The sequence below is a fragment of the Bos mutus genome, chromosome 25, assembly GCF_027580195.1.
Source record: "Bos mutus isolate GX-2022 chromosome 25, NWIPB_WYAK_1.1, whole genome shotgun sequence".
Taxonomy (NCBI): Eukaryota; Metazoa; Chordata; class Mammalia; order Artiodactyla; family Bovidae; genus Bos; species Bos mutus.
Genome location: NC_091641.1, coordinates 38,788,893 through 38,810,653, shown reverse-complemented (window position 1 = coordinate 38,810,653; position 21,761 = coordinate 38,788,893). Strand labels below are relative to the sequence as shown.

Here is a 21,761-nt window from a genome sequence, read left to right as displayed (position 1 = left end):
GGCATGTGTATTTTCTGGCAAAGACACTCTGAATTAAACAGATTCTGAACTGGGTTTGTGACCTTCCCCGTGACACAGGCCTCCCAGAACTCTGCAAGGGAGAGGCTATGTGGGCATGTCCTTTTAAAAAACTGACTTTATTTTCTCAGTCAATTGCTTGAGATATTGTGGGAGAAACTCTTTAGGAGGCCTAATAAAATCAGGATATGGTCACAAGCAAAATTTGTGCTGTAACCTGCTTCTAAGTCCCATGTAGAGATAGATACTTCTCAAAAAAAGTTTACTATAGCAAATACAGTCATTTAACACACACACACACACAGTAGGGTTTTTAGTTGCCTTGTTTTCAAAGTCACAGTGTAAAAGACCCGCAAGCCCTACTTCAGCCACAGACGGCTGGCAAGGAGGCTGCTTTAATCTCGGAAGTGGCCCCAGTCTTGTCAGTGAGGAAGTACCAGGCAGCAAATGTTGAGATTTTAGAGTAGTTTAATGTTCATTGTTTTGGGGCGGTGGGGGGTGGGGTGCATTTTGAAATTATCAGGACTAACAATTTAAAAAGGGTAGAGCAAAGGAAAGATGGAGAACTCAAACAGTTGGTTCTCAAGAATTTAATTTCAGATTCTAGGCATGACGTGATTTTCCGAAACCACCACCAAAAAGTGCTTACCTCGAAAACCTAGAAATGCAAACGCGGACAGACCTTTGGAAACTACAAATCACGACAGCCCACGTAACGGGAAGCACGTGGCCCTTTGGCTCTCAGTGTCAAGTGCAAATGTGCGGGCGTCTCCATAGCACGGTCAGGGTCACGGAGCCGTGGGGAGCCTCCAGGCTCTGTGAGGGTTTCATAACTGATGCTCTATGTTTGTCTGCATTGGATACAATTCTGTGTGCTTGTTTATATGGATTTGTACATGGAGAATTTGATCAGACCTGAGGCCAAGAAGAAAACAGCAATTGCAACTCAAAGCAACTATATTTACACACATTCAATTCTGAAGTATTGCTTCCTGCCCTAAGTTCACAGGAGGTATGCCACTCTGAAGGACGCCTCCACTGAATCCAATCGGGAGCGCCTGAGCCTGCTGCTCAGAAGCCCGTCTGACTTCAGCAACAGGCTGTGTTGGAGGCCCAGTGCGGCCCCTGCGGACACTCTGTGGTTCTGTGCTGAGGTACGCTTCTGAGCAGCGGCTGGGAGGGACCCGAGTCACCAGTGGAACACCCAGAGGGAACACCTGCACTGGTTGCTTAGGAAGGCTCGGGGTGTTTTTTAAAGACAATTTAAACTGTCCTTTGAAGGATCCCATTTGCACAATGCTGAACTGGACCAGTGGGGGTCACCACGCTATCCCTGTATCTGCAGCCCCTTGGCTTCCTAGGAATCACAAACAACCTTTGCAGGAGGGGAAGGAAAAAAAAGAGTTTGCAAGGGAGGAAGTATGTACAGAAATGAGCTTTGTAGAGCAGAACAGCAGAGAATTCAGCAACGGCCCAGCAGCCCCTGGCCACCACGGTAGCTGCAGAGCCTGGAGCCCAGGGGTGGGGGGGCAGGGGGTGAGGGCCTTACATGACACACACCTTAATACTGATGGAAGGAACCCCTGACGTGCCCACAACCCCGATGGACAGGCAGAGCATCAGGTAGTGTTTTTAAGAAAAAATAAAAATTCTGCGATATTTTATAAGAATACATTCTTTAGAAGCAAGAGGTATTGTCACAGTCATCCTTTCTCCGGCATTGGAAGACCAACAGTCTGACAGTAAAACCTGAAGGCAAATCCCCCTGGACGTGGAGATCCTGGCTTATGACTGCGCTGCTGGGGGCCATCCCAGGCACGTCACTGGGGAGCTGGCTGATCCAAGTCAATACTTGATGGTGCCAGGGAGGGCAGATTCTGTGCAAGTTTGGCAAAGAGGAGTGATAAAGGGACTTGGTGCAGATGCAAAAGCTACACAGAGATTTGCTGGGGATGAGAAAACGCACAGGGCACGTCGGTGAGGGCCTCACACAGAGAAGGAAGGACCTAGCCCTCCGCTACTGCATGCGCTGCAGCCACCTTAAGAGGGAGGTGTCATGGGACTGTGACAGGACAACTCTGGCCTGAGTTCAAGTCTACATAAACTTCAGACTCAGTGTGGCAAAACAGTTACAAGGGGGATTACGGGATTAGTAACAAAGGGCACAGAAGCCAGTTCCTTGGGTTTTCTGTACTTCCCCAGGTTCCGACGCCTCATTTACATCCAGACGATTCTGCCCCTACTGACAGTGTAAGAGCTCCACCTAAAGAGGACTGGGATCCACTCACCAGGCCCGATCCGCCACAGACAAGTGCTGCACAGGCTGAGAACGGAAAAGCTGGAGAAACTTCCCGGAAGTGGAGGCCAAGCATTGCCTGCCAGCCCTGGTACTCAGCCCAGACCTGCTTCACACCGAGCCGTTCTGACCCAGTTCCTGCCATGGGCAAGGGGGAGGAGCAGAGCTTTTGCATTCAAAGTGGTGGCCGAGGGTGCCCTGACCCAGAGCACGGGCAATGCCCACTGGGCATGTGTGGCTGGAGCTCTGATGCTCCAGCACGGCCCAGTGTGGCTGGAGCTCTGATGGCCCCATCTTCATCCTTCCGCTGTGACCTACCCCTCACTCCAAGCCTAGTTCCTTTTGCTAGAGAGAACAGCCCAGCAACCCTCCCCGAGACACACACAGTTCCTGATAAATAAATAAATAAATAAATGCAACCCTCGGATGTTTATTTTGCGTTTCCCTCTGGGACGAGTCACCTTCAAAGACGAGCCCCTCCACTCCAGCTGGAAGACCCCTCAGGGCAGGGGCAGAATGGAAAAGGGCTTTTAGATACCTGAGGCCTGGGTTCACAAGCTGTGAGACCGGTTGGCGTTTGGAATCTTGGCCTGCATGAGGAGGAAGCCCTAAAGCTGCTGGGTGTGGGGGGCCAGTGGGTGCAACCACAGCCCCCAAGGGCCCGATCGCCCTGGAGGGTGCGGGTAGGGGGTTGCCGGCTCCTTGCGGTCCTCAGCCTGCACCCCCAGCACCCAGCCCAGTGAGTTACTGGCACTTGATCTCATATTCATGAATACAAGTGTGTGTGCGTGTATGTGTTTACATAGAAAGGTCAGGTCACTGGAAAAAAACACTAGTATGTATACATGAAAAAAAAAAAAACCTCAAAAACATTATATTAGCAAAAAAAAAAAAAAAGTGTCTCGTGAGAAAAAGCAATAAAAATCTTATTTTAACCACAGCTTCTGCTTTAACGTCCACCAGCATCCAGCGCCACACGCTGGCTGCGCCTCCCTGGACTCCAGGCGCGCCAGCCCCTGAAGGCACTTGTTCTCCAAGCTTCTGACGGTCACACCGAGTGGGGGAAGGGGAAGGAGGTGGATGAAAGTGAACCCTGAATGACTGTGATCCACACAGAGGTTAGGGCTGCAGTGACCACACGACACACCATCCGGGGACGGGGACGGTGGCGCCTGGACGGACAGAGCACCGCGGGCGGGCTGGGCCGCGTCACGCCCTCTCTGAGACGTTGAGCTTCGTGAGTTCGTTGGCTTCCTCCATCCCCACTTCTTCACAGTCGCTTTTCTCTATGGCTTTGCCGAACCGACACCTTTCCTCGGCTCTGACTGGCTCCTTCCAGGGTCTCTTAGCAGACGGGTGAGCGTCCCTGGTCTGGGCGTTGTTCTCGGAACCCGGGGACACCTGGTCCGGGTTCTGAACGGAAGGCACCAGGCTGGCTATCTCGTCTGTGGGGGAGCGTCCGATGCTGCCATCCACCTGGACCCGGATGTCGGGTGAGATGGACAGCTGGTGCTGTGGCACCAACCCACTGTCTGTGCACTTGGGGTACAGGTAGGTCTTCATTTGGCCTTTGCCCTTGACGTTCACCGTCCCTCGGTAGTCGAACTCGTAGCCCATCTTGCTCAGGACGCGGTAGCTCTCCTCGCTGACCTGGATGCGGCACTCCACCCCCGTGGTGTCCATCCTGCTGGCGATGTTGACCGTGTCCCCCCAGATGTCGTACAGCAGCTTGGTGGTGCCGATGACGCCCGCCGTCAGGGGCCCGTGGTTGAAGCCCACCCTGAGCTTGAAGTTGAACCACAGCATGTTGTTGTTGAAGTCGTCCACCACACGCATCATCTCCTTGGCGAACTCGAAGAGGATCTGCAGGTGCTCCTGCGGGTGGCTGCCGTCGCGGCACTGCGTGGCGTTCAGCCCGGACGCGGCCATGTACGTGGCCCCGATGGTCTTGATCTTCTCGATGCTGCTGTAGTCCGGCTTGCTCAGGAGCTCGTCAAAGTCCCCGATCAGCTCGTTGAGGACCCTGTAGCACTCCTTGCCGCCCTCGTAGTTCTCCTCGTAGAACTCGCTGAAGTTGACGATGCTGGCGAAGATGACGCCTCCGCTGTCGTGGTTCTTGGAGTAGGTCTGGGACACCTTGAGCTGCTCGGCCACGTGGTAGGGGATGATGTTCCGCAGCAGCCAGTCGGCCTGGTCCCTCATGCTCTGGATCTTGGTGCGGTGCAGGTCCGCCTCCACGTCCCCGTGGTAGTGCAGGCGGTAGCTGACTTCGAACTCTCGGTTCAGGAACCAGACCAACAGGAGCAGGAGGAAGAAGACGAGAATCACCTCCTGGCCGATCAGGCTGGCTGGGCTCCTCCCGTCGTGAGGCAGCGAGGCGTTGCACAGCTTCCTGGTGGAGCTGGAGGGGAAAGAGAGGACAAAGGGTGTGCCTCCTGAAACGTATCTTTAAGTAAAGTTACTGCCCAGCACTTCCAGGTCCGAGCCAGCCCTGCCTAACCAGCATCCTGCACAGAGTTCTGTGCAGCTCGAACCTTCCATCACCTGCAGCTGCCAAGTGACCCGTTTCTGTTTAGAAAGATGTGGCAAGGTAGAGTCACTCTTGTAAGATTTCTATATTAAGTGCTCTGTTTTTCAGAAGTCTTTGGCTCCTTGATTTTTAAAATCTTGTCTGTTTTCCCAACTTTCTATTTTGAAAAGTCTCCACCTTACAAAAAGGTTAAGAGACTAGCAAAACACACATTTGCACACCCTTCTGCATCAAACTGTTGTCAGCATTGTGCTACTTGCTTCCCCCCTTTGTCAATACACACTCCACACGTGTGCACAGTGGTACACACGTGCGTGCACACTCACACAGGCACACTTTGCTGAACATTCTGAAAGTAAGCTGCAGACACCAGGCCACTTCAGTCCTGAACTGCTCAGGACCTGTCTCCTAAGAGCAAGGCCATCTCCCTGGGAACCACACCACACCGCCATACCCAAGATATTTCATATCCTCTGATACTTTGATACAATCTGCCTGCCCCCTCCTTCCCACCCTGCTGGGTTAGTTCTGTCTTGCCAAAGTCATTTAAGACAACTTTAACATTTTTTAAAAATATATATAAAATGTATACTTTTAAGAGTAACATTCTGTAAGAAACTCAAACATACCATAAGCAATGGAAAATAAGTGTCTTTCCTATGCGGTGCCCTTTTGCACTATTCTAACCCTTGGCTGTGCTGTCACAACCAGACGCTGGCTGAGGGTGCTTGACTTCGCCCATCTTTGGGCTTCTAGGAACAAGGTTGCAGCAGGTATTCCCAAGTGCATCTTTGCATATATCCCGTGGGATATACTCCTGAGCATGGACCTGCTGAGTCATGTAGAATACCGCACTTAGAATTCCAGTGGAAATGTCCAAACTGCCCTTCTAAGGGTGGAACCCATTTCTCTTCCTTCTGACGACCGAGTCCGCTAGGACTGTTCTGCGGCTCCACGCAGTGTTGTGGAGGTGCTGTAGGGCCACAGCTGGCGCCCGAGGACTGAAGATGAGCATGGGCTACTGCCTCTTCTAAAGTTTATTCTTTAAATAGAATTTTTTTTCCCACTTAAAAATACTACATACTCAGCATAGAAAGGTTAGGGCAAAAGTAGAAACAAAGAAAAGATTCACCATCATTGCACTATCCAGAGGCAATCACTGTTAATGCTTGTTGAATTTCCTTCTCATCCTTCCATCAGCTTACACGGCTGTGATTGCTCTGCTCATGTAAACTGTTCCCTGCTGTACTCTAAAATGCACGGAGCGGGCTGCTGGGTCACTTATAGGAATATAATTATATACAAAACAGATGGATTCTGAGTGTAGACAGAGCCGTGGCACAGAAAGTTCAATTCTGTAATCAGAGTGCTTGAAACGAGTTTTACTGTTAGCAGTAACTTAAGGATATTAAAAATAATGAAATTGACCAATCTGGCCATAATGCCTTCTGTGAAACACAGTCCCCAAAGCCCCAGCCTTGGCGTAATGGCCAGGTTGGCTCCCCCTGAAGAGCTCTGGGACCCTTGGGCAGGTCACGCCATCTTTCAGGTCTGTTTCCTCATGTGTAAATAGAAGATGGGCTGGAGTATGGCTAAGTCTCTATTGGCCCAAGGGCCTGTGCAGAAAGGGCCTGAGGCCGTGTCGTAGAGAGGCCCATGGGCAGGGTGCCCTAGGTCGGCATTGGGAGCTTGGCTCTGGGGCATTCCCACCCGTCCCTGAGGAGAGGGGCTCACTGTGCCTGGACTGTTTGTACAAACAAGAGTGTATGCTGAGCACTTGCCGTTTTTCCAGAAATCTTGGATTTTGGAACATGCCAGGCAGAGGGTGCCCATGTGATGTGCTTCCCTGTCACAGCTCATTGCTGGGGGATTCAGCACATCCTGCACGACCCCACTGGGAGCACTCTTGAACACAGGCATCTGGTTTCCTCTGGCCTTTGTCTTATGCACCTTTGCCCCCTGATGATTGTGCTTTCTGTCCTTTTTGCTATAATAAACCATGGTCATGGGTACAACCATATGATGAGTTCTGAGTCCCCCAAGAGAATGATCACTGGGGGTGCATGGTCTTGGGGACCCTTACTTCATGCCTAAGAACCAGGAACCAAAAAAGACCTCTGTGGCAAGATTCACCACACCTCACTCATTTATTTTGCCAGCTGTCACTTAAATGAATGGCAAAACATACTATGAATCACAAGCACTAAACATAACTATTTTAGGTACTGAAACAGATCCACGTGCAGCCCCTTAAGCCCTCTGGCTGGCCCAGAGGAGGGGTGAGTCTGCAGGGAGGAGTCTTCCCTGCGTGAGCTCCTTTCCTTGGCTGAGGAATTGGCCTTTCCTTTTTCTCAGAAGGGGTAACACTGAGGAACAGCGTCTTTATGAGATGTCACCAAGGCTTCAGGTCATCTTGGAACCAGGCATCGTAGAATCCAGAGGGAGAAGTGGGCAGGGTGTAGAAGTCGACTGCGCTGCGGCCAAAGCCGGCAGCGTGGCCCGAGCCTGGGACGGGCACGGGCCAGTCTGCTCTGGATGGAGCAGGGGAATGTGAGACGTGGGCAGTGGGAGAGGGAGAGGGAATAACAGCACCGCCTGCTCTGGCCTTTGCTTAAAAAGGAGGGAGGTTCAAAAGGGAGAGGATATGTGATTCATGCTGAGGTTTGACAGAAAACAACAAAATTCTGTAAAGCAATTACCCTTCAATTCAAAAGAGAGAAAGAGAAAAAAGGAAGGGTCCTACTGCACAGACTGTCATGTTGTGCCCTGGGCTGCCCTGCAGCCAGAGATCTGCCACCAGCGGGTGAGAGAATTACCTCCACTCTACACCTGTGTTTCTTATTCTACTGCAGAAGGGATAGTGAAGGCAGTAGCTCTACTCCTAAATGCAAATAGTGAAGGTCAGTCCCTAAAGGAGGGATCTGATATGAATAAATGCAAGAGACAACTCAACAGGTGGACAAATGGAGGTTACAGTAAGAGAGAGTAGAGTTCATTACCATGGAAGAGAGGGATTACCAAACAGAGAGAAACAGACAACAAAGACCACTGGTCGTCCTAGCCAGCTCAACATGGGATGTGTCAACATTCTGGTGTATTTCAATGCCATTTAAAATCTACATCTAGGACGGGTGCAGGGACCCAGGGGGAGGCGTAATGGGGAGCTTCTGGGCTGCAGTACTGTTCCACTTCTTGGTCTGGGTGGCAGTTAAATGGCTGTGTTCGCCTGTGAAAATTCACTGAGCTGTTCTTGTCATCTAGGGACTTCTGTGCATACGTATTCTACTTCTATTGTCACTTTAATTCTCCTTCCCAACATCTAAACATACACAGATATTTAATTTTTTAATTATAGAAATAGAAAAAAATTACCACTCACCATTAGATCATAAGTATTACATATATTACTTTTTAAAATATATAATGAAATACCTACCTGTAGCTATAAGACATATGCAATTTTACATAATAAATGAAAGATGAAAAAATCATGAATGCTTTCCATAACTTCCATATTTTAATGGCTGCAATATTTGGGTACATGTTTCATAACTAACTTCTTTTTTATTGACAACTTAACTTGCTGATGAACTTTCAATATTATAAAACACTATGATCAATATTTGGGGGGATGTGGCCTTTACCAAATGCTGAATTATTTCCTCAGCAGATAAGCTTAAAAAATAGAATTATTAGGCTAAAGGTGATGAACATTTTTAGGACAGTTTTTTATAGATTGTCAAGTTACTTTCCAAAACTATGGTATCATTTTGAAAAGTAATGAAGCATGGCAAAAAAGCATGGCCTGGCAGTGAGGGAGGCAAGGGTTTAAACACTGCCAGTTACTCGCTGTATGTTCACAGGCAGGTTCCTTAACTTCTCTGAGCTTCAGCTTCCTTATCTGGAAAATAGGGACAAAGTCTCCTAATATATCAGCTTATTGTGAAGATTCAACAATATTAAACACCACCATCAATTCATAAATGTGCCATACCCTGGCCTACACTGGGTATCCACATGGTAACATTTTGAAGGAAAAATTTAGATCAGGTCTTAATTAGTTCTTTATGTAACACTCCCAAAAATATTTTTCTCAGTCTGCTGGTACCATCCACTCATTCAGTCTTATTTTTTTGTGAATGTGGTTTTATTTATTATTTATAAGACTGGAAAGTTATCTCTGTCTTAGAGACTTGAGAATTGATTATTTTTATTTTTCTTGATATTTATATACTTTTAGATAACTTTAAAAATTTTTGAGTTCAATTTATTTAGAATTAAATTTGACATTTATAGTAAGGAAAGGACCCAACATATTTTTTTTTCAAATTTCTAGTCAGTTAATTTAAAATATTTTAGTGAATAAAATACTTTGATTTGTGAGATTTCCTTTGTAACAGTCATATATAAAAGGTCGTATATAAAATTAAACCAAATCTAATACCAGAATCCTTTGCTTTTTGAAAGTTTGCTTTTCGCTGCTTTGCTTGGATGAAAGATCTATATTAGTACCTGTTTTTGCTAATGAAAGAAATCTGAAGGGGATTTTGGCCTTTAGGGAAAAAGGCAAAAGGTAAAAATAGTGTTCTGCGTCTGTCCTGCAGTGAATGTTAGGCAGCCAGCGCCACCCTGAATGGAGGGGGTTCCTCCCCAGGTATGACTCTTAGCCTCGCAGCGTCAGCCACCACAGCTCTGAGCTGTGAGCGTCAGTGCTTTACCTCGACTCATCTTTTGCCTCCGATAGCAAACTGTGTCCTAAGGTAACTGCTTCTTCACGGTGAGGGTTAGGAAAGTTTTCACAGGAATGCTCCACTATCAAGAGAGCAGGAGAAACCTGCCTACGTCTTAGCAATCATTCATTTTCCCAATAAGGTATTCTAAATACGATCTGCTATTTTAGTAAACAGATGTTTTCCGCTTACTCTTTTAAGAGTGCGTATGTTGTTCTTTTTATTCAAGACACAACTTTTTTCAGGAAGCTTAGAAATAACCAGCAATAATATAGTTACTCTCTTTTATTCAGATATAGGCACAATGTTAAAAGCTTACCTGAAATTCTGTACTGCATCAAGGTGTGAAATTACAGTGGAACTGAAATTAAAATGCAGAAAACTATGATTATAAAAAGCTAGGAAGGCAATACACAAAGCAATCTGAGAAGAGTTTAAATAAAAACAACTTTCCTATTTTCAAGGCGGAGTTCAAGGTAGTTAAGGATAGTAAATTTTAATTATAATTTGATGTTGTACGTTAATAAAGAAAAACAAAATGGTAAAGACAATGATGTAAAAGCCTGTATATCAGGACTTCCCTGGTGGTCCAGTGGTTGAGACTCCTCACTCCCAGTGCAGGGGGCTTGGGTTCAATCCCTGGTCAGGGAACTAGATCCTACATGCCACAACTAAAGACCCCACATGCTGCAACAAAAATGAAAGACCCCACATGCCGCACTAAAACCCAGCACAGCCAAGTCAATCAATAAATATCAACAACAACAACAACTTTTATATTAGCCACGGAAGGTATGCACAGTCAACAAAGAGCAAAATCAGGAAAGGTCTCTAAAGCCTTCATTTTGTTGCTAAGAACCCATCCAGAGTATCTACAGGCTGGAAACTTTGGTCATTTTCAGACACCGAAGCCTACTGACAGAGGATCAATTTCAAAAGGCCCTGCTGGAGGTGCTGCTGAATGATTTACTCTGGAGGCTGAACTTTGCTATTGGTGGTCCCCAAAGCAATCAAATCCCAATCTTAGGGCACTGAAACCACACGTACCCAACAACCTCTCTCTCGGTGCTGCTGGGGAAGGTGCCTGAGACACACAGCCCGTCCTCTCCACGGCTTCCTTTGGGGTCACCTTAGACCCAGCATCCAGTCAGGCCCACAGATCACCTGAACCTCCCCTCTCCCCGGGGCAAGGGCCCTGACACTTCACCCTCCAGGCCCCCAGCCTTGCTTCCTGCAAAGGGGACCTCGTGGAGCACCTGGGAGCAGCTCTCCTGGGCAGCACAGGCCAGTGAGGGCTCAGAGTGGCTTACATGATTATAGAAGCTGCCTTCACAGAGAAGGAAAGTGAGAGCTACACACGAAATGAGAATTCTAAGACTTTATGTCCTCTTCTCATCCAGTCCAGACACGACCGTGACACTGCTATAACCCACGTGTGTTTCCCCCCCCAAAGCTGGAAGAGTCTCCCGTCTCCTCAAAGCCAGACGAGTTGCCCTGCTTCATAGGGATTCGGTTCATGTTTTGCTCTCCCTACGAACATAGCTAGTGTAGATGATAAAATTCCAGTTGAACTATTTCAAAGCCTAAAAGATGATGCTGTGAAAGTGCTGCACTCAATATGCCAGCAATTTTGGAAAACTCAGCAGAGGCCACAGGCCTGGAAAATGTCAGTTTTCATTGCAATCCCAAAGCAAGGCAATGCCAAAGAATGCTCAAACTACCGCACAATTGCACTCATCTGACATGCTAGTAAAGTAATGCTCAAAATTCTCCAAGCCAGGCCTCAGCAACACATGAACCGTGAACTTCCAGATGTTCAAGCTGGTTTTAGAAAAGGCAGAGGAATCAGAGATCAAATTGCCAACATCCGATGGATCATCGAAAAAGAAAGAGTTCCAGAAAAACATCAATTTCTGCTTTATTGACTAGCCAAAGCCTTTGACTGTGTGGATCATAATAAACTGTGGCAAATTCTGAAAGAGATGGGAATACCAGACCACCTGACCTGCCTCTTGAGAAGTCTGTATGCAGGTCAGGAAGCAACAGTTAGAACTGGACATAGAACAACAGACTGGTTCCAAATAGGCTGTATATTGTCACCCTGCTTATTTAATTCATATGCAGAGTACATCATGAGAAACCCTGGGCTAGATGAAGCACAAGCTGGAATCAAGATTGCTGGGAGAAATATCAATAATCTCAGATATGCAGATGACACCACCCTTATGGCAGAAAGTGAAGAAGAACTAAAGAGCCTCTTGATGAAAGTGAAAGAAGAGAGTGAAAAAGTTGACTTAAAGCTCAACATTCAGAAAACTAAGATCATGGCATCCAGTCCCGTCACTTCATGGCAAATAGATGAAAAAACAGTGGAAACAGTGTCAGACTTAATTTTTGGGGGCTCCAAAATCACTGCAGATGGTGATTGTAGCCATGAAATTAAAAGACGCTTGCTTCTTGGAAGGAAAGTTATGACCAACCTAGACAGCATATTAAAAAGCAGAGACATTACTTTGTCAACAAAGGTCCGTCTAGTCAAGGCTATGGTTTTTCCAGTGGTCATGTATGGATGTGAGAGTTGGCCTATAAAGAAAGCTGAGCACAGAAGAATTGATGCTTTTGAACTGTGCTATTGGAGAAGACTCTTGAGAGTCCCTTGGACTGCAAGGAGATCCAACCAGTCCATTCTGAAGGAGATCAGCCCTGGGATTTCTTTGGAAGGAATGATGCTAAAGCTGAAACTCCAGTACTTTGGCCACCTCATGCGAAGAGTTGACTCATTGGAAAAGACTCTGATGCTGGGAGGGATTGGGGGCAGGAGGAGAAGGGGACGACAGAGGATGAGATGGCTGGGTGGCATCGCTGACTCGATGGACATTGAGTCTGAGTGAACTCCGGGAGTTGGTGATGGACAGGGAGGCCTGCCGTGCTGCGATCCATGGGGTCGCAAAGAGTTGGACATGACTGAGCAACTGAACTGAACTGAACATGCCCCCTATCCTGGTTGGGCTCAGTAGTGACAGGGCAGATGGGCTGAGAGGATCCTGAGAGTATGGGGGTGGACCGGATCAAGCAAAGATTCAACCACCAGCCCCACTTCGAGATCTCCTGCTTGATTTCTGGGTTCCCCATAGCTAATGCTTTCCAGATCGAAGTGGAAAAGGTCCATCCCTGTGACTGAATGGCTGATGGGGTAATTGTGATGGACTTAAATAGGAAAAGGAGTTCGTCAAGGCTGCATATTGTCACCCTGCTTATTTAACTTACATGCAGAGTACATCATGAGAAACGCTGGGCTGGAGGAAACACAAACTGGAGTCAAGATTGCCGGGAGAAATATCAATAACCTCAGATATGCAGATGACACCACCCTTATGGCAGAAAGTGAAGAGGAACTAAAAAGCCTCTTGATGAAAGTGAAAGAGGAGAGTGAAAAAGTTGGCTTAAAACTCAACATTCAGAAAATTAAGATCACAGCATCCGGTCCCATCACTTCATGGGAAATAGATGGGGAAACAGTGGAAACAGTGTCAGACTTTATTTTTTGGGGCTCCAAAATCACTGGAGATGGTGATTGCAGCCATGAAATTAAAAGATGCTTACTCCTTGGAAGAAAAGTTATGACCAACCTAGACAGCATATTCAAAAGCAGAGACATTACTTTGCCAACAAAGGTCCGTCTAGTTAAGGCTATGGTTTTCCCAGTGATCATGTATGGATGTGAGAGATGGACTGTGAAGAAAGCTGAGCGCTGAAGAATTGATGTTTTTGAACTGTGGTGTTGGAGAAGACTCTTGAGAGTCCCTTGGACTGCAAGGAGATCCAACCAGTCTCAGTCCTGGGTGTTCACTGGAAGGAGTGATGCTGAAGCTGAAACTCCAGCACTTTAGCCACCTCATGTGAAGAGTTGACTCATTGGAAAAGACTCTGATGCTGGGAGGGATTGAGGGCAGGAGGAGAAGGGGACGACAGAGGATGAGATGGCTGGATGGCATCACTGACTCGATGGACATGAGTTTGAGTGAACTCTGGGAGTTGGTGATGGACAGGGAGGCCTGGCGTGCTGCAATTAATGGGGTTGCAAAGAGTTGGACACGACTGAGTGACTGGACTGAACTGAACTAAAAGGTTAAAAAGTGTATTACTGAATTTCATACTGTTGGGAAAGAGCTCTATAAAGACCATAATTCCACAAGGCTGCACACACCTTCAGAAAGGAAAAAGGACACTTTGTTTTGCTTAAAGTAATTTAACTGTTCATTAAAATTTCCTTTCAAATGCTGAATAGCAGTGAATTCCCTGAATAAAGTGAATACTGAATACTTTGAATTCTCTTTTTGATCTTAATTTGCAGAGAACTTGAACATCTTTCACGTCGCTATTATTTTATTAAGTAAATTGAGGAAGGACATTCACTCTGTCCATTACTGACCACTGCTTTGGTAATATCCCAAATGCACTATGGTGATTTCATCTGGATATTGAGACAAATTAGACCATTTTCTACTTTTGAATTTATGAAAGCAATGATTCTCAGTGGTAATACCACTCCTAGGGGAGCATTTTGGAGAAGGGAAAGGCTACCCACTCCAGTATTCTTGCCTGGAGAATTCCCATGGACAGAGGAGCTTGGCGGACTTCAGTCCATGTGGTCACAAAGAGTCAGGCATGACTGAGCAACTAAGCACAGCACAGCACAGGGGAGCATTTTGGGAATACTGGTGTCCCTTCTGGTTGTCATAATAATTTGGGGAGCCAGGAATGTTAGATGTCCTGCAGAGCACAATGGAGAAATGTCCCATGTAACTTTGAAATACCCTGCTAATCTAAATCCACTGTAAATATAAATAAATGGTTCTTTAATGTGTGCTAACATAAAACATTTTCATAAGCAGTTGCACAAAAAGTCCCACGTTTAGAAACAGAAGCTTAATGATTTGAGACATTCCTTCCAAATTTATGAATAAATTACTTACTATGTGCACTTTGCTGTCCAAGGTAGCATCATATTTCCAACTATATATTTAGTTGAAAAGGTTAAAAGTCACAAAGCCAGTTGCAAATGTACAACTGGTAATTTAGGAGAACCAAAACATGACTTAATTAGTAGGACACATGGAAAGTAGGAGCCTTGATGGGTTCATTAAAAGGCTGTTTTAAACATAGCACCTATCAGCGCTATCCTATATATTTTAATTTTTACATTTTTCATAGCACAGAACAGATTCTGTACCCAGGGGTCTTCACAAAGCTCCTGTTTCTTTTCCCCACATCACCAGTGAAAGAGCTTTGAAGGCCATTTGAGTAAAATGTATTCTTCAATATGTGGAAGGATTTCAAGATAAGAGACGTATTTCTAGTGATTTCTCACTGCCCTAACGTTTCATGTCATAAGGTGGAGAACTGTTATGACACAGTATTTATGAATAGGGCCAGGTCACTCGCGAGGCCATCATTCTTCAATTCCTCCACTCCGACAGTCTGTGACCTGTCTCAGCACACTAGCCCCACTACACGAGGTCAGAACCAGCTACTTCTTTTCATTTGTGTGTCACATCCACCTCTAACATTTCGTTTTCTTGATAGTCTTGTATGAAATGGCTTCTGGTTCTACTTTCTTAAATTCAAACTTCCTCATTGTAAATACAAATGGCCTTCTACATCCACAGGTTCTGCATCTCTGGATTCAACCAACCTCAGATCAAAAATCCCTTCTCCAGTGGATCTTCCTGACCCAGGAATCGAACCGAGTCTCCTTCATTGCAGGCAGATTCCTGACCAACTGAGCTATCAGGGAAGCCCGGTAGCCACTCCAGTATTCTTGGGCTTTCCTTGTGGCTCAGCGGGTACAGAATGCAATGCGGGAGAGACCTGGGTTGGATCCCTGGGTTGGGAAGATCCCCTGGAGAAGGGAGGAACTACCCACGCCAGTATTCTGGCCTGGAAAATTCCATGGACTGTATAGTCCATGGGGCTGCAAAGAGTTGGACACAACTGAGCAACTTTCACTTTCAGATTGAAAATATTATGAAGAAAATTTCCAGAAAGTTCCAAAAAAGCAAAATTTAAATTTGCTGCATGCTTACAACTTACAACATAGCACTTATACTGTATTAGGTATCATAAGTAGTCTAAACAGCTTTGTAGGTTATATGCAAATATGGTGCCATTTATAGGAGGAACTTGAACATCCTTGAATTTTGGTATTAGGGGAAGGGGTCTGAGAACCAATCCCCTGAGGATACCATGGGACAACTATGAATTCTAGCATGTGACTACTCCATGACGTCAGCTGGGGGTGGTCACCCCAGGAAGTCTACAGGTAAATACATATTTTGCTATTAAAAATTATTTCCTTTTTCTTTCCGTTGCATATTATTCTTTGGGCATTTCATCAAGTTGTTGACTTGATGAGGCTGAAAGCTATTTCCTGTTGAGACGTAAACGTCTGTTGGGGTGGAGGGCATTAGTACTGATGAGAAAGAACAAGTGACAGACACAATTCAATAGCAAAACCCAGAAATTTAATTGAAAAACAGGCAGAGGATCTAAACAGACATTTTTCTAAAGCAGACATAGAGATGGCTCATAAGCACATGAAAAGCTGTTCAATACCCCCCTAATTATCAGGGAAATGCACATCAAGCAAACCATCACCTCACACCTATTAGCACAGGTATAAACAAAAAAAGGTAAGAAGTAACAAGTGATGCTGAGACATGGAGACGAGAGAACTCTTGTGCACTGCTGTGTTGTGCTCAGTCGCTCAGTCGTGTCCGACTCTTTGGGACCCCATGGACTGTAGTTTGTCAAGCTCCTCTGTCCATGGCGATTCTCCAGGCAAAAATACTGAAGTGGGTTGCCATGTCCTCCTCCAAGGGATCTTTCCAACCCAGGGATCAAACCCAGGTCTCCTGCATTGCAGGAGGATTCTTTACCAGCTGAGCCACCAGGGAAACCTAAGAATATTGGATCAAGTAGCCTATCCCTTCTCCAGGGGATCTTCCCAACCCAGGAATCAAACTGGGGTCTCCTGCATTGCAGGCGGATTCTTTATCAGCTGAGCTACCAGGGAATCCCCGGTGCACTGCTAGTGAGAAGTAAACTGGTGCAGCCACTATGGAAAACATTATGAGGGTCTCCCCAAAATTAAACATTGAACTAATATATGACCTAGCAGTTCCAGTTCAGAAACATCTGAAGGGAACACAAACAGCAACTTGAAAAGACACCTGTATCCACATGTCCATTACAGCACTATTTACAATAGCCAAGATGAGAAGGAACCTAAGTATGTGTCGATGAATGAATGGATAAAGAAAACATGGTATATATACAACAGAATATGATTCAGCCACAAAAAAGAAAGAAATCCTGCCATTTGTGACAACATGGACAGACCTTGGAGGCATTAAGTGAAATAAGTCAGACAGAGAAAGACAAATACCATACGATCTCATTTACATGTAGACTCTAAAAACAAACAAAAAAACCACACCGTGAACTCTTTAGAGAACAGACTGGGTTGCTAGAGGCAGGGGCGGAAAGTGGGTAAAATGGGTGAAGGTTCTCAGAAGGTACAAAGTTCCGATTATAAAGTAGTTAAGTCCTGGGGAAGTAATACACACCGAGGTCAGTTCAGTCCAGTCGCTCCGTCATGTCCGACTCTCTGCGACCCCATGGACTGCAGCACGCCAGGCCTCCCTGTCCATACCAACTCCTGGAGTTTACTCAAGCTCACACACCGTGGTAACTATAGTTAATAATACTGTACTATATATTTGAAAGTTGCTGAGAAGGTAACATTTTTTTCTTTTTTTGGCTTTACATCACGGCTTGTGGGATCTTAGTTGCCCACCAGGGATTGAACCTGGGCCCCAGCAGTGAGAGCACCGAATCCTAACCAGTGAACTGCCAGGACATTCCTGAGAGTAACTTAACTAGACTTACGATGGTCATCATTTCACAAAGTACAGAAACAGTAAATCATTACATAGTGCACCTGGAAACTAACGCTTCTGTGTCAATAATATATCTCAATTAAGAGGAAAGGTGTGAGGGGACAAAAGCAGTGTTAGGGCGGGTGACCCCCTGCATGGCGAGCAGGGCTCACGTACCTGTCCGGGCACAGGGAGATGTAGAGCAGCAGCAGCAGGGGCCCGGCCCCGACGACAGTGGCCAGGGAGGACCGCATCCAGGAGCTGAGCTGGCAGAAGTTGCAGTATTGCACCACGGCGGTCAGCACGGCCGAGCCCGTGAACATGGTGGACTGAAATGAGGGGAGGGCTCGTGAGGACCCCAGTGCGCCCACCAGCCTCCCCTCCACCTGGGAACCCCGAGAGCAGATGACACACTCGCTTACCTGTCCTTCTGTGGAACAGAACACCCTCAGTTCAGGGACAGATCTTAAACCATGGGACTAATTAAGTTCCCACAGTTTTCTCGCTTACAGGTCTCACAGGCACTAAGATTCCTCTCCGACGTGTGGGAACCACACACGTCACCTTGGCAGGGAGGAAAGGCAGGCTGCCCCCATGAAGCCACCCGGTCATCAGTTCCCTCCCCAAAACCTGTCCTGCGGGCACCCTGCTGCATGTCTGCGGAAATGAAATCGGGGTGTGTAAGTAGCGAATGCAGCCAGCCCGCCAGCACTCTGTGCTACAGTTGCCGGCACCAGAAATACAATCTTGCAACAGCAGCGTGAATTCACTCTTTATGGGTTTAACTTGGAAGCACCTTCCATGATCAACAGCAGCCAGCTGAGGTGCCAGTGGATGGTTGGTGCCAGCTCTGCAGACTAAGGTTATTATTTTTACTTTTAAAATGAAGTACAGTTGATGGACAACAGTGTATTACCCTGTATCATTTGGATATGTGGGACAGATGCTTCCTCATAAAACATGTAAGGAAATAACTGACTTGGGATTTGGCGACACTCAGAGGGTAGGAGAGCACCCAGCCCCATAGGGCACTCTCCCCAGGCAGGCCTGCTCCTCTGTCCTAGGCAAGTCTTTTAAAAAGACAACTTCAAAGGACTGATAGGGTATGGGCCTTTGTGTTTAAATTCCTGTCCCAAGCCAGCAGACTTATTTAAAAATAAAAAAGTGATCCGTAAGCCCAGAGGAACCTGGACACAAAATCACTGCGACTCTACTTACGTGTATGTTTGTTTCAAATTCAGAGGTGACGTGTGAATACACCGCCAGGGCGGGGAGAGACACCAGGATGGCCCCGATGAAATGGCGCGGGAGCCAGCCGGCTATCCACTCCAGCAGGCGCTTCGTGCACGTCATCACGTCCTCCAGGAAGAACACCATCCTGGGGAGCGGGGAGAAAGGAAAATCAGGGTTTGGGTCTTTTTGGTGCCCCCCAGCCAAGGGCAGGCACGCACAGGGCGCAGCTAGTTTGGGAGTGGGTCCCCAGCAGCTTGGCGAGGAGCTTGGAGCCGAGACACGGAGGCAGGCAGGCCCCAGAGAAGGGCTTGCTGTGGGCAAGGCAGAGAAACCCTTTGGCAAAGAGCTGAAGGGGCCTCCTGGGAGGCTGGAGGTGAGCGTGGAGGGGAGGGGTCACGCACTGGAAGCTACAGTTTCCTGTCCTGGGATGCTGGGGAGGAGCAGAAACTCCAGGTCAGGGCCAGTCTCCCTGTTTCTCTCTGACCCCCAGTGTGGGGCCATCCTGCTGAGAGCAGCAGGGCTGGAGGAAGGGGTGGGCCTGGGGCAGCGATGGCATCGGCAGAATCACTGTGAGCTCCTGGGGCTGGGGCTGCACTTGAAGGCCAGTTGGGCGGGTCCTGAGGGCCCTGCCTCCTAGAGGGGCCCTGATGTCTCTCAGACCCTCTGTCCATTTTTAAACGGAGTGCCTTTTATTATTGAGCTAACATTCTGGACCCTTGTTGTGGACACGACTGCCAATACTTTTCTATTCTGTATGTCCTCGTTCACTTAGGGGTGAAGAGTGATGATGGTGTTCTTTGAAACATGAAAGTTTTAGATTCTAATGAAGTCTAGCGTAGCTACGTTTTCTTTGGCTGCTTGTGTTTCCGTGTCACCTCGAAGAAACCACTGCCTGACCCGAGCCCATGGACTTGGGCCTGTGCTTCCTCTGGGGGTTTAGGGCTTCACTCTTGCATCCAGGAGAGGCCCCGGTCAGGGGCACCCTGCACACCTCCTCTTCTCTCTCTCTGCTCTGCTTTCTTACCCCTTATCTTCCCACTTTCTAAGTGTCTGGTTTGGGAGCTCAAGGGACTTAACTGGCGGCATTGAGGCCGCAGAGGACACTGACCTGCAGATAAGGAGGGGGACCCCCTGTGCCGAGGGGTTCACGAGGGAGGAGCCTGTGAAGCAGGGCTGGGCCAGGGAAGAGAAGAGGACCGTCCAGAAATGCACTCGCGGAGCCGGCTGGCAGTTATGCCAGCAGAGGGAGCTGAAGGCTAACAGCTGCGGAGCAGCCCGCAGGTGGGCCTTTACCTGACAGAGACCACGAGGGACAGGATCTCCAGCAGCAGGGCCGCTCCGAAGACTGCCAGGGCGGCCGGCGGGGGCGGCGTGGAGGCGGCCCCGTACCTCAGGAAGCAGGTGATGGAGAGAATCAGAAACACTGTTGTCGACAGAAGCACATCCAGGAGGGAGCTGAAGGTGGCACTGGCGAAAGTCCTCACGGGAGAGCTCTTTACAACCTGCTGGGAGGGGCGGTGGGGAGGTTAACAGACGCTGCTGGGTGTGCCGCCTGGAGGAAGGCGACCCAGGTGGGAAACAGTGGGTGTCTGCTGCACACTTGCCTCCCACGGACCAGGTGCGGGGCGAGAAATGCTTCACACAGCCGTCTCCCTGATACTACCCCCTGCCCAACAGTGAGGAAACTGAGGCACAGAGAAGTGCAGAAATTTGTCCAAGGTCACAGAGCAGCTGAGTACAAACCAGTAAATTCTCACAGGCGTGTGACACACTGAGCCTGAAATATGCTGCTGACAGGAAAGTCGTGCTAGAAGCCAGGTCCCAGACTCGGGGCTTCCTGACCGAAGCAGAAGGCGGGGCTAGAGCAGCAGTAACAGTAATGGCAGGAGTCTGTTCTGGGCCTGGGTCTGCACGGGATGCAGGGGGTACGGACAGACGGGAAACAATGCCCCTGGGGGGCTCACAGCCTAATGGTGGGCAGATGAGCGTCTCAGATGGTGGTGTGGTCAGTGTGACAAAGCGACACGCACGGGGTACTAGAGAATCACAGCAAAGGGGAAAAATGATGACAAAGCCAGAGTCCGAGAGAGAGGCCAGCTCCAAGCACCAGGTAGACCCTTGCAGGGACCAGCCTCACTCCACACTCACACAGTTCTTGAGGAGGAAATGCTCCTCGTCTCAGGGCCTAGGTCAGAGACCAAGGCGAGGGGCCACCCAAGATCACACAGGCGAGGAGGAGCCCAGCCAGGGCTGTGGTGCCTTGACCACGTCACCCACTGTCCCTGGGCCTCGTGTCCTTATTTGGAACAAGGATGAACTCTGGACCGACACCTTGTGGACGATGGCGATGCTTCACTGGGAAAACACCGAGTGCAGTGGGAGCCTAAGTGGGGACGCCTGGAGCCTTCCGCTGCTCCTGCAGCCCTCCCCTCCTCGACCCCCTGCCCCAAGTTCCAGGGGCAGCACCCCACCTGCGCCCTAGACTACAGGCTCGTCCACTCCCGTCACCTTCTATGGCTCAGCCACGTGACCTTTACACAGCACAGTCTGATGGTGCCACCCCCTGTTCTGGATCCTTCCCAGCTCCCCTGGCCTTTGGCATAACATCCACCGTGCAGGAAGCTACCCACCTGCCACCTCCACCCCATCTGCCAGATGGAAGCGCCCCCAGATCCCTGGAGGTACCCAGGCTCCATCTCATCTCCAAGGATTGCAGCTGCTGGCCCCTCTCTGCAACATTCCTTCACTGGGTTAGTTGCCAGCCTTCCCACTAACATGGGCTCCCTCTAGGCCCTCAACCTGGGGTCAGTGTGCTCTGAGGGCCTTTCGGGACCCAGAAGTCTGGGTTCTGACTTCTGCCAGGTTACTGCTTCCCCGAGAGCGTCTGTCATCTCTCGGCCTCAGTCCCAGGAACAGGTGCTCAGGGAGCATCTGGTGACAAGAGGGGTGGGTAGCCCATGCCTGCTGCTAGGGAGGCTCTGCACTCAGCACCGCAGTTGGGGGATGTTCCAGTC

At 48.3% G+C, this 21,761-nt stretch overlaps 1 protein-coding gene across 2 annotated transcripts in view; it reads right to left on the bottom strand.

Moving 5' to 3' along the window:
• Nucleotides 1-323: 323 nt before the first annotated feature.
• ADCY9 (adenylate cyclase 9) overlaps nt 324-21,761 on the bottom strand; it is a 105,387-nt gene continuing 83,949 nt past the window's right edge. Inside the window, exons 7-11 of one of the 2 annotated variants that reach the window (XM_070362516.1) lie at nt 20,041-20,252; nt 18,733-18,892; nt 17,692-17,843; nt 9,894-9,935; nt 324-4,715 (exon numbers count right to left, since the gene is read on the bottom strand). In XM_070362516.1, the coding sequence (XP_070218617.1) occupies nt 3,524-4,715; nt 9,894-9,935; nt 17,692-17,843; nt 18,733-18,892; nt 20,041-20,252 (1,758 nt within the window). In that variant the 3' untranslated portion in view covers nt 324-3,523. The remainder of the gene's footprint in view (nt 4,716-9,893; nt 9,936-17,691; nt 17,844-18,732; nt 18,893-20,040; nt 20,253-21,761) is intronic. The other variant, XM_070362517.1, reaches the window with a different exon arrangement.